The sequence below is a fragment of the Corticium candelabrum genome, chromosome 18 (assembly GCF_963422355.1).
Source record: "Corticium candelabrum chromosome 18, ooCorCand1.1, whole genome shotgun sequence".
In the NCBI taxonomy this organism is placed as follows: Eukaryota; Metazoa; Porifera; class Homoscleromorpha; order Homosclerophorida; family Plakinidae; genus Corticium; species Corticium candelabrum.
In genome coordinates, this window is record NC_085102.1 from 3,227,376 (window position 1) to 3,239,452 (window position 12,077).

The following is a 12,077-nucleotide window of genomic DNA, read 5'->3' on the forward strand; positions in this document are numbered from 1 at the left end:
GCACACAGTACACTCTTCGATTTTGCGAGCTCCAATGATGACGGTCGTTAGGCCGTTTGGGCACGGAGTACAGTCTGGATCAGCAAATTCCATTTCTCTATAATATCCTTTTTTGCAGAAAGTGCAAGGTTTGTCGGATATGTTAGGTGAGGTAAATCCAGCTGGACACCTGACCGTTAAATACTTGATGTTCTTTTGTAAGAAGTTGAAAACGACAAGAAATCCTCTCCAATAGAAAGATTTGAATGACTTTACATTTTGTAAAAAATAGAATTTTGGATACAATGCTGTAACGAATTGCCAAATTTTGGCGTCTACAAGAAACATCCATGTTTCTAGTAGGAAACCGTTGTTACTAGCATTCTGGTTAATGTACATCATTACATTGATTAGCAGTTGGCCTGGTGTTGAGACAGCAGAATAAGAGCACCCCCAAGCATTCGAGAAATTAGGTCCTATATTGTCAGCTGTCACTTCTGACCATCTTTCTGTTTTGACGTCAAACATCCAGAGATCATTTAAACATGGCGAGGAAACATCTCGTCCACCAAACACATACATTTTGGACTGCATCATGACAGCTGCGTGATACACTCTTGCGGTAGGTCGGACGGAATGCACCATGTCTCCGGCAACTTGTCTCCACCTAAACACTGGTTTAAGGTGCATTATCCACGTTTCATTGCTAAAAGTTTTCAAGTTGTCTCCACCAAATAAGATAGCAGTAGTGTCATTAACAGCTACAAAAGACATTGACTCACGCCCTTTTACCAATAAATTTGATATCAATCTCCATTTATTGTCAGTCGAATTATGAATCCACGTTTTGATACTTTTGAAGTACCTGTCATTGGAAAGTGCAACAAAGCAACTACCGATCCAGCAACTAGATGTGTAAAAATAGTGAGTCGAAAATTGTTTTTTGAATTTAAAAGACCACTGCATACTTGCCAAATCTAAGTTCCATATGATTTTATTCCAAGAAAGTTGATCAGATGTCTCTGCAAATTCTCCCAAAACAGTTACATAGTTATTTTGCATATCGTAAGTCGCTTCGGATGAAAGTGATGGTGTCAAGTCAGGATTTGGCAATCTTTTCCAAAACCAAAATTTGCTTTTGTGGATCAATTTTCAAATTATTGTTCTACTATTACGCGTGTTGATTGTATAGACGATAATGGTATTCTCGTCTTCAAAAATGCTGGACACTATTTGGTCATACCAAACATCAGGAATGTCGCCTGCTACATTTTCAATAATAAATTCATTTCGTTTCAAGTCAAACTGTAGAACTTTGCTGTCACGAAGGTTGAAAACGATGTAACTAGCGCTATTTGTTGCAACAGCACAGCTAAATATCTTGGATTCTCCAACGTCTCGAAATGGCTGCAAATTATCGGGAAGTGTACTGACATTGGTCCATACGTTATTTTCAAACTTCCATAAAGTTTTCTCAATTTTATCATAGGCGATGATGCTTGAATTTAAGGAAGCCATAAGCAATAAGCTTGAAACATGTGTAGAGTTAGATTCTGAAGAAATCAATTTGTAGTTTTCGGTGCCTTGTCGACTTACACACCGGACTTCAAGCATTGCTTTTGAATAACCAGATATGATGAAAGCAGACTGACTGCATTGGCAATTAGTCTGTGACTGTTGAACAGCAACTGCGACGAAATTGTTGCTAGCAAGAGGTTCGTATATCCAATCAGGAATGTCACCGTCTACTTTGGTCTTCTGCCAATTGAGCAAGACTGTGTCAAACGTCCACACTTTTGTTGAGTTAGAGGATCTGTTATGCACATCGAAATCAAAATCAAAAATCTTGGAGCAAAGTTGGACCATCAGAGGATTTCTAAATGTTCTTGGGTAATCGCCATTGTCTACTTTTTGCCACGAGTTAGTGTTTACGGTGTACAGCCAGTTTTCAATTATGTTCAGGGAATCTTCTCCTGAAATCAGTAAATGATGTTGTGATTGATTTCCAATCTTGACGCTGTACGCTACTTTTCCATATCTGATTACTTGTGGTTCATTGATCTTCCAACTGTCGAAGGTTTGCCATCCTCGTGTGTTAAAATCCAAAGGAAACATTTCCGCTTCATTTCTAATAATCACATTTTGAGCATATCCCATTACTGTTGAATTGTCATCATGTGAACGTTTGCTTTGTTGTATGGCGCTTTGGACCGATATACATAGCCTGATGACTAATATTATTGTGGATTTCCAATACACTTTCTTTGCAGTGCAACCCATCAACATTTTGGGAACACAGAGTTTCCGTCGATTCTTTAGAGACCGTCAGACTGCTTGAGAAATGAGCTGTCTCCGCGGATACCTGTACTGTGCCTTCACTCAATTCGTTCGAAATGATCGATCAGCTCATACGAGTAATATATATGATGGAGTTCTAGGGAAATTTGCTCTTCTTGGCTACAGTCCCTATCTAGATCCCTTTGCTGGTCCCTTCCCTAATTTTCCCAATACATATGGGGTTTCGCTTCTGCGCGCCACAGTCCCTGCGCTATGCAGACCCCAGCAAATCCGTCTACTTATCTCGTCTCTGATTTCCCTGTCTAGATAATTGACGCTATTGCTTTCTAGACGGCACGGTCCCTGCGCTAGTTATATGTAATCCTCTACAAATCCCTCTCCTGCATGGTCTTGTCTCTGATTTCCTATCTATGCTGGTTTCTTGCTTTTTCTGCGCCAGATTCCCTAACATTTGCAGACCTACACATTTTCTCGCGTTAGTTCTAAATCCAAATGACCTGCCAGGTCTCCTTAGATAGACGTTTCAATCGCTTGCCTTAACTAAACATTTTCCTCATGAAGCGCTTGCTATCGTTTAAGTTAGTTGCCGTCAACTTCTCAGACTAACCTAGCGTCTTGCCCGACATGTGACAAATGAGTACATCACGTGACTTACCGGTACCTTCGGCAGACACGTTCGAGTCGTTGCTACTCGATATCTCTCTTCGAACGCACAACAACGTTAACTACCACGCGACGTAAAAAACCATTTGCGTAGATTGTATGTGTTTTGCTTGCTGTCAACTCTGTCTCGCGCCGATCGAGATGTGTCTAGACGACTACATCACGTGACTCTTGACATAACAGAGGTCTACTACTTGGAGGGTGTGCAAGTCTTACAACATGGACTCGAGTCTTTTCCAACCGACAACACGACGACTTGACAAAGAGAACAGTTCCAGGGGCGTAGGCAGAATTTTCTTTGTGGGGTTTCCAATTAATATCTGTGGCCAATAATATTGATATCTATTAGCTCAAAACAATTGTGGCAATCTTTGCTAAAGTCAATGTCATTATGCTATAATATTTCTCAATATCATCCTTTTTGGATGTTTAAGGGCAAACATGTCAATGACTTCATCAACATCAATTACCATTGAGTAATCTATGTGAAGAAGAGCTAGACTGCTCAACCTGTCCTGTCTCATGGTGGACCTGAGGTATGTTTTGAGACGTATAAGCACTGATACAGTCCTTTCACACTCAGAGGTAGTCACAGGCAACGTGCAGAATATTCGAAGAAGACGGTTGATGTTCGGATACAACGTTGTGTGAGCATAATGAAGAGCATCTGCTGGGTTGTCTGGTAAAGGGCTTTCATGTCTCATCCACCTGTTTGTCCAATTGTGTATTTCTTGTAGCAAATCGTTAGGCGAAGGGAGATCTTCCAAGAAACACATATCGTCAATCCAGTTGGTAGTGAAACTCACATCCAAAGGGGTAGCCAGCCTCGTGTCGTTGCTAAACTTGATCACAGAGCTTGGCAGAATTCTCCTCAAGTCTTCCAAAACCTTGGTCTGAGTGGCTCCAAAACGGACATCTAGATGATTAATTAGTACATCAAGGAATGGTACCCCTATTGATCTGCGGAAATAGACCTCAGGAGACTCACCAGGTACATTGTCTCTGTTCTTCTGTTTCTGGCAACGTCGAGAGATAGCAGGGTCAGATGCACCTACTGCCTTTCCAATACTGACAGCTGTTTTGTATCTTGCTAAATGGACAAGATCAATACTTCTTCGTACCTGCAAAAAGGAAGTCCTTACATTATTAATCTCACTGTAAGCTTTGCAAATATCAGATGCTCGCTGCTGCAGTGACAGAGTGAGGTCTTTCACATAGCCAAGCGTCTTCTTCACTACCACAAATGCTATTATGAATTCAAATTTTGTAATGTTATCCAGCAGTCCCTCTGCTTGCACAGCTGAATCCTTATTCCAGCCATTTCTAATACCCTGACTGACTTCTTCCAACGTGTTCACAACTGCTGGAAACAGCCAGTCAAAGATTTCAAATGCTTCAATTCGCGCAACCCACCGTGTTCGGCACAAATCCACCAGCTTTCTCCTGTTTGATCCGACATCTTCCATTTTGGCAATGTGGTAATCTAATTCTTGCTGCCTCTTAGGTGAGTGAGAGAAGAACAAATTGATTTCTTTGATTGTGGTCATCATCTTGTTTACAGCTTGGATTTTGCAAGTTGCAACAACACATAGATTGAGAACATGAGCTGCGCAGTGGCAGTATAAAGCTATTGGATATATGGCAGTAATATGAGCTGCAGCCCCTTCACGGATGCCTGCTACATTTCCCGCTCCGTCATAGCCCTATCCACAGAGGTAATTCATGTCTAGTCCATTGTCCTACAGGCTTGATATGATTTTACCAGAAAGAGGCCTGCCTGTAGTACCTTCATCGCAATGTATAAAATCTAAGAATTCCTCTCGAATGTGTCCTTGCTTGTCAACAAATCTCACAATAAGGGCCATTTGCTCTCTGTTGGCAGTATCTGCAGCTTCATCGGCACAAACAGAGAAAAATTTTGACTCCAAAACTTCCTCTACAATTCGATTTCTAATCCACTGTCCAATACATACAAGTTGGTCGTTCTGGATAGTTGGTGAAGTGTACTGGGCATTTCTGTCTGCAGTCTTAAAATGGGATTCTAAAGTGGTGTCACCTGCGTGAAGACGGAATTTCAGTAGAGGATGGAAGTTTCCCTGATTACCGCCTCTGTCAGCATCCCCGTGTCCTCTCAGTGCAATGTTTTGCTTGCCACACAGGATAAGGGTGTTCACGATTGACTTCAGAATGGTGCGATTTTTCTGAACATTTGATCTTGCTTCACTCGACAGTAGTTGTCCAACTGACAGTTCAAATTTTCCGTTTGTCTCATAAACGCTGCCATACTCTCTGTAGCCACCACGTGGGTCTCCTGAAGCTGATGTTCATCCAGGGTCTTGTTCTCTCAAGTGAAATTCGTCATTGGACTGTTCATCAGCTGTCCAAGAGCTGTACGGTCTCCTTTTGCAAAAGGTACACAGGAGACACAAAACCCGCCGTTCAATGACTTGGAATACGTTAGCCATTCAAATCTTTGAAGCCACGACGGTTGGAATGATCGATTTTTCCCGTACTCTTCTTGACTAGGAAACTCGTAGTCAGCGATAGGCCTGAAAACCGTCTTGATCAACTGATACTTCTCATCCTCCGATAGACGACTTATTTCTTGGTCAGTGTATCGTCTCAAGTCGTTTCTGTCAGAGGACAAACTTTGACTGTCTCTTGCGCTTTCAGTCACCACTTCACCTCGACTCAACGCATTCTTCGATTTCTTGGGAGGCTAAACTGATTCTACAATGTCACCAGTAGATGCAGACAACTTGGTTTTCCTTGTTACAAAGCTTGCTAGCGTCAACTGGCTCTTCGAATTCATTGAAGTTGACAAGTGTCGTGTATAGCACGTGTTCTGCACGTGTGATCGCGTTCGTTACTTTATAGGCTACGCTCACCTCTTGGCGGGTTTCCGGGCAACCTGGAAACATGCCTAGCTACGCCCCTGAGTTCACGTTACGTTGCATGTGGCGACCTACCCTACGACGTACGTTCATTGCGTTGTAATAGAAAATGCCTTCTTCGTAGTGTATGCCACCAGTCACGACGACGTCTCAGGTCATCTGTGAACAAATGACTTTTGGATTGTATATCGCTAGTGTGAGAGACCGCGAAAGTGGTTAGAAACATCAAATCTTTAATTGAACAATGTTTTGCACTGATGAAGTGCACACTGCATGCATGAGCATACCTACGTCCTCCGTTACTGGACACCATCAATAGTGGGGCGGCTCGCTAGAAGAAACTACGCAGACAAGACACAATTCGTGATAAAAGGTAACATCATTGTGTATCCAAAAGGTTCATATTTCGCATGATAACTCGATAAGATTTTAATTAAGCACATTGTCTTTATCAATTTTTTAAAGACATTGCATAATGGTTTATAATTTGAGGCTTTTTTGCACTAAACTGACTGTCTATGTGTGTCTTGATTTAAATAATTTGGTTGTGTAGAATTTATCAACCATTGGGAAACAGAGATATAAACATTTAAATTCAAATTTGGTTTAACTTGCTGTAGTCATGTGGGGTCATATAAAATAATCTTTTCACTAATAAAAGTCCTAGTGTTCTCTGCGATTCGTTACATTGAGGTTCCACTGTATCTCGATCCATATTTCAAAGCATGCATTAGGAAACGTCATACATACATTACATGTTTTCTCTATGCAGTCACTACATCCAAATCTTGAAGAGATCAAAATTGTCGTAGAAATTTCCTCTATAAGTCACGTGATCCATGCTAGAAACACGTGACGCAGTTGGGTCTCTGGTAGACGAAAGTGCCCGTATAAGGGGAGTCCGGACAAGGGGATTTTGAGTGTATCCTCGACACTACGAAGGCCTTTGCCATCTGCGGTCCTTTGCTCAACGCGAGCCAAGCAACAGGTTTTATCTTATGATCTTGTCACCGGACAACCGAACAAGCTTGTGTCTACAACCCGTTGCTATAGACTCACTTTCAAAGACCGCAAAAAGCGAAAAAGCCTAGCAGTTTCGAGGCTTGTGTGTAAGCCAACAATTTTTTGCTATTTGAGCCCCAGCACAAAACAGAAGTTCTAGAGCTAGACTAAACGTTCTTCTAAATATACACATAAAGAGAACAATTCTAGAACAACAATACTGCAAGGAGTCGAATCCAAACGGCACCCAAAAAGTGGAGTAAAGAGTTTGAAAGAGACAGACTCACTTCGACCGTGTTACGTAGTAGTTGTAGTCTGCAAGAACGGATAAAATAAAAAACATTTGACAATTGACACTAAAAGTGACTCTCGTAAATTGCTCTTACATATGGTAAGATGCTAGTTGGTCGATTACCGTTAGATTGTTACAATCTACAGCTAAGAATTAAGCAATTATACATTTATAGAAATGTATGCTCTCTCTGATACTAAAAGCTCACCAAACACTTGGATTTCGCACACTTGAAGAAATGAATATGCGTACATGTACCGCCACGAGAGAGTTAGAACTACGTATTGACTAGTTTGAGGAAAATAGCTAGGAAATGTGGGAGCTTGATCTTTATATGACACGTACGGTTGTCCACAGCGACTTTGCGGGTTGATTAGAGTAGATGTGCCTAAACTGGAAAGAAGAGGAGTGTTTCTCAAATGCACTGTCAACCCTCCTTGCCACAATCGACGGATAGCACCTTCCCGTAACCACAATTCGATTTCACTGCTAAAATATTGTCGTTTCAGATCGACTTAAAGCCAAGGAATTTTGTAGAGTAATTTTATTGTTGTTTAAAACACGTTAGAAAGCCATTGCTAGGTCCTGAATTTTGTTCCATTATGCCATTTATTGCGTTTTCTGCTCTGGCGATCATGCCTTCGTTTTTCAGTGCCAAGTACTTCAACTTCATCTACATGCAGACCTGAAGAAGCTGATGTTTTCAAACCAGCAGAGGTCGCTACTGAGGAAGACGGTAGCGTCCATTCGTATTGACAGAGTCCTTCGTCAATTGTCGTTGTTAACATTTCCAGATTACCGTGATACAGAGTTATATTTAGCCACGGAAAACTATAATCACTATTCCAAACAACAATCTTTGAGATTTATGACTGCCAAAAAAGGCTTACGTTCCATTCTGACGGCGCTAATTCTGTGGATTCGTTATAGATTCTACTGCCAACTACGAATGAGGCAGACAATACATTGGATGGAAATGTTGGACGACCTTTGGCCAAATTTATTCCTAAACTTAGAAATGCGTTCATGTTCAGTTCAACTGCAATGTTAATTAAATTATTAAAATCAATATACTTAAATTATAAGTTTCACTTCTGTTGCAATTTTGAAATTCTAAACAAAATTTATTAAACTTTATTTTTACATTAGAATAATTCAAATCTGTCCTCTGCATTCTTTCTGACATCGTAACAAACTTTCAAAATTGTTTCCATTAGGATCACATTCTCCCCAACCATATGAAAGACATCTGTTTGCATCTTGGCCAAAGTAGAATCGAGATACAAGTGCTTTACAAAGTCCAACCTATTTCGGCAAGCTGCATTTGCAGATGTATCTAGATTGGTTACCTCTTGCATTGGTAGCCACTACTTCAATTATTCCATCTTTGTCACAACGACCCATGCGAACAATTGAAAACCGTTTGTGTGGGTTGATACAGGTATAGTTCATCATGTCACATTCACTCCAAAAAGTTATATTTTTAGAAGTACACATAGGAATTATTTTGGAAATACAGCCGTGTCCAAGAGAAGCAGAACATACACATTTCGCTTTTCCTTTACTACTAACTTTACATTCTTTTCGTTCTCGGCAAACAGGTCGTAATGCACAAAGACCTGATTAAATTTATGAAAAATAAACAAAATAATAAAATTTTAATTTCTAGATACTTGCTTTAGACTTAGTATGCATTCGGGAAGATATGAATCCCAAGAGCCACTTGCATTGCAATGGATGATGTTGTTCCCAACGACCTTAAAGGAAATTGCAAACTTGCTGCATACAGCTTGGGAATTGTGCAATTTGAAAATAAATTACAAGTACATGCATTAAGAACTTAAACTCAAATTTCCAGACCAGAAAACGCGCGAAACGCACAACTCCCTTATTGCTGGATGCACGCATATATGTCAGAATAAGTCAGAGTGCCTAGACCCGAAGCATGCGCCGACTGACAAGTGTCCCAAAATTGACAGTATATTTTTCGACAGTGGCTTGTGTTATGTTGGTAGCGATAGCCGATAAACGCACTGTTATATAACGGTAGATAGTTGTACAACATCAAATAATATATTATATGCATTAGAAAAATGGAATGTTATCTATGAATTTAGTACCGAAAATGGAAAGATTAACACACAGACTGTATAAAACTTGCTTAGAAACAATCAAATAAAACTAACTCTTAGCCCATAAAATTGCTAAATACTCTGTTAGTTTGATTCCATATCACATCTTCTATCTTCCAGATACTATTACTCGTCTAGTCAACTGTGTTCTGATCTAACTAGAATGGCTGCCGTTTGATGCACTCAGTAACGGCTGCCTTTCAGACTTCGTATTGTCTTGCCTCTTTTAGCCTCCTACTTTTGCTGCATATTCCGTCATCAACTGCGTCTCCATTATGAGAGTTAATAGAGCGGTTGCACGTGACGTCATATTCCCGGACGTCGCCATTTTGGTGTCCAATTGCGTGTACGCTTACCTCAGCCTACCTCAAGCTTACTACCAAGGTGACGTTGTGTAGACAAAGTTTCACGCTACCTAGCGCTATGCTTAACTTCTGCATCTAGTGACTAGCTTCAAGTCTAGCTACACCGCTAGAATTAGCGTAATATATCAATGCACAATGACGCTTTGGAAGTACGTAGCTGACTCCCTTACGTTGTTTGTAAGATGGTTTGCTTTTCCGTATACACTAAAAAGTTTACAGAGTGGAGCTTTTGTTTGCGTTATTTTTGATGACTGATCTAGAGCTATTCTATTTATATTATTATGTCTCTAATCATTATTACATGTGTAGCTGTTATTATCAAATACGTGTAGTACCAAACATCTTAGACTTAAAAGAGACAAGTAAATAAAAGTATAGTTATCTAGAGACTGTACAAACTAGACCATCTATAGTTCTCAGAGTTTACAGCAAGCTTCTAAACTAAATTAATTAATGGATATCATTGTGTCTCTTCAGGTGTCTTAGAAAAATGGTCCTATGCATAGTTGTTGGCTGCTCAAATAGATCTGGGAGAAACAAAGACGTCTCGTTTTACCGTATACCAGTGATTCGAACCACGAGAAGTGAACGGGAATTCCAACTAAGTAAAGCTCGAAGAGAGGGATTTCTTGCAGCTATTTCTAGGCAGAACTTGACAAACAGCAAGCTTGAAAATGAAAGAATTTGTTCCCGCCACTTTGTCACAGGCAAACCAGTAGACCTCTTTGATGAGACAAACCCCGACTGGTTTCCCTCACAATTATTGGGTCATTCAAAGAAAGCAAGAAACCCCAAGAGTGTTGAAAGGTACCAGAGGAGGTTGGCAAGGCAGGAGAAGACATCAGATCAGATGCCATGTCATGTGAATGTAGAACCAGAAATATACGATGTGAAGGAAAATGAGCAGGCAGATGATTTTCCTACAGATCATATTGATGGCTTACGAAAAGAGTTGGCGGTAGCTTACTCGACAATAAGCAGTCTCAAGCACACCATTCAGCGGCTTTCTCCTTTCACAGAAGATTCAATGCAGTCATCCACTGATGGGTTCATTCAGCACTACACTGGTCTCCCAAATTTCAAAGTTTTGAAAGCAATGTTTGATTATGTTACACCACAAGACATGCGCACTAAATTGTCAAGATTCCAAGAGTTTATGGTCGTATTGATCAAACTAAGATTGAACTTATCTAATGAAGACCTGTGTTACCGGTTTGATGTCTGTCGTTCAATCATTTCCAGAATACTGTCACGTTGGCTGACAATCTTAGATGCTGAGTTACAGCCACTAATTTTGTGGCCTGATAGAGACATTTTGAGAAAGACTATGCCGGAATGTTTCCTGTCCTCATTTGGAGAAAAAGTGGCAATTATTATCGACTGTTTTGAAATTTTTGTTGAAAGGCCTACAAATCTTTTAGCTCGAGCATGTACTTGGTCCCAATACAAACACCACAACACGGTAAAATTCTTGATAGGTATAGCACCGCAAGGCATCATCTCATTCATTTCAGATGCGTGGGGAGGCAGAGTCAGTGATAAATTTTTAACTGAGCACTCTGGAATTCTCAACAAGTTATTGCCTGGAGATGTGGTGCTAGCTGATAGGGGATTTGACATTTTAGACTCAGTTGGAATGCAGCAAGCTAAGTTGTGCATTCCTGCCTTTACAAAAGGAAAGGATCAACTAGCTGCAATTGAAGTGGAAGAAACCAGATTAATAGCAAACGTCCGCATTCATGTAGAGAGAGTCATCGGCTGTGTACGGCAAAAGTTTACCATACTGAAGGGTACGCTACCAAAGGATTACATCACAAGGCATGCAGCTGAAGACTGTCCCCTCATCGATCGAGTTACTAGAGTTTGCTGTGCCCTATGTAATGTTTGTGACTCAGTTGTGCCATTTGACTAGCTTACACGTGCCTATACATTACCTGGCCTTGATGTTTACCTCATAGAATGTAACTACACTGTGCAGTATTATTATACTAAGTGTGTTTGCTGTTTCTTTCTCTTGCCGCTTCTCTTGATTTCTGGTAGTTTCCTGCAATCGCGACAATACCATCTTCCTTTGGGAATAGTGCCTATTTTCAAGCACTGTGTATGAAACCATTCAATGTGACACTTAGAGTTGTCACAGGCAATCATTTCTTGTGACTCATCTTCTGGCTCTTGACAGTAGCAGTACTTTCTAGAAGATTGCACTGCTCTAATGTTATCTTCCTCAGTAGCTGACAGTTCATTTTCACACACTGTTGAATTTGATGCACATAAGGGTGGACAGTTAGTTGCACCTGCATAAACAGTTGATCTTGTATACCACCTTCCAAGAAGTTGTGGAAGAATACAAGTACGAAAGAATTGTCTAGATACAGTTATACAATCCGACCATAAGTCAACATCAGGCAAGACACGTTCCACAAATATGCTTGGACTTGTTGATGGTGTTGGA

The 12,077-nt window shown here is 40.5% G+C and overlaps 3 protein-coding genes across 3 annotated transcripts in view; 1 reads left to right on the forward strand and 2 right to left on the reverse strand.

Moving 5' to 3' along the window:
• The window catches only part of LOC134194049 (uncharacterized), a 2,262-nt gene extending 1,266 nt beyond the window's left edge, over nucleotides 1–996 (reverse strand). The window contains exon 1 of the mRNA XM_062662950.1: nucleotides 1–996. This exon is cut by the window's left edge and continues 902 nt beyond it. Within this exon, the coding sequence (XP_062518934.1) occupies nucleotides 1–945 (945 nt within the window). The 5' untranslated portion in view covers nucleotides 946–996.
• Nucleotides 997–3,329: 2,333 nt separating this feature from the next.
• LOC134193671 (52 kDa repressor of the inhibitor of the protein kinase-like) lies at nucleotides 3,330–9,588 on the reverse strand. The gene is made up of 4 exons (XM_062662511.1): nucleotides 9,499–9,588; nucleotides 5,335–5,659; nucleotides 4,794–5,257; nucleotides 3,330–4,643 (listed from the first exon to the last, which is right to left on the reverse strand). The coding sequence occupies exons 1-4, from the start codon at nucleotides 9,586–9,588 to the stop codon at nucleotides 3,330–3,332; spliced, it is 2,193 nt and encodes a 730-aa protein (XP_062518495.1).
• A 527-nt stretch (nucleotides 9,589–10,115) lies between these two features.
• On the forward strand, nucleotides 10,116–11,537 carry LOC134193672 (uncharacterized). The gene has a single exon (XM_062662512.1). The coding sequence runs from the start codon at nucleotides 10,116–10,118 to the stop codon at nucleotides 11,535–11,537; it is 1,422 nt and encodes a 473-aa protein (XP_062518496.1).
• Nucleotides 11,538–12,077: the final 540 nt, after the last annotated feature.

Bases quoted from the DNA above. Each gene is read 5' to 3' on its own strand.
- LOC134193671 (XM_062662511.1), bottom strand. From the start codon at position 9,588: ATGGCGACGTCCGGGAATATGACGTCACGTGCAACCGCTCTATTAACT. The intron at 5,258-5,334 runs GTACAGCTCTTG...GATGAACATCAG, and splicing joins ACCTTTTGCAAAAGGAGACC to CTTCAGGAGACCCACGTGGT. The intron at 4,644-4,793 runs GTGAGATTTGTT...CTCTGTGGATAG, and splicing joins GAGAGCAAATGGCCCTTATT to GGCTATGACGGAGCGGGAAA.
- LOC134193672 (XM_062662512.1), top strand. From the start codon at position 10,116: ATGGTCCTATGCATAGTTGTTGGCTGCTCAAATAGATCTGGGAGAAAC.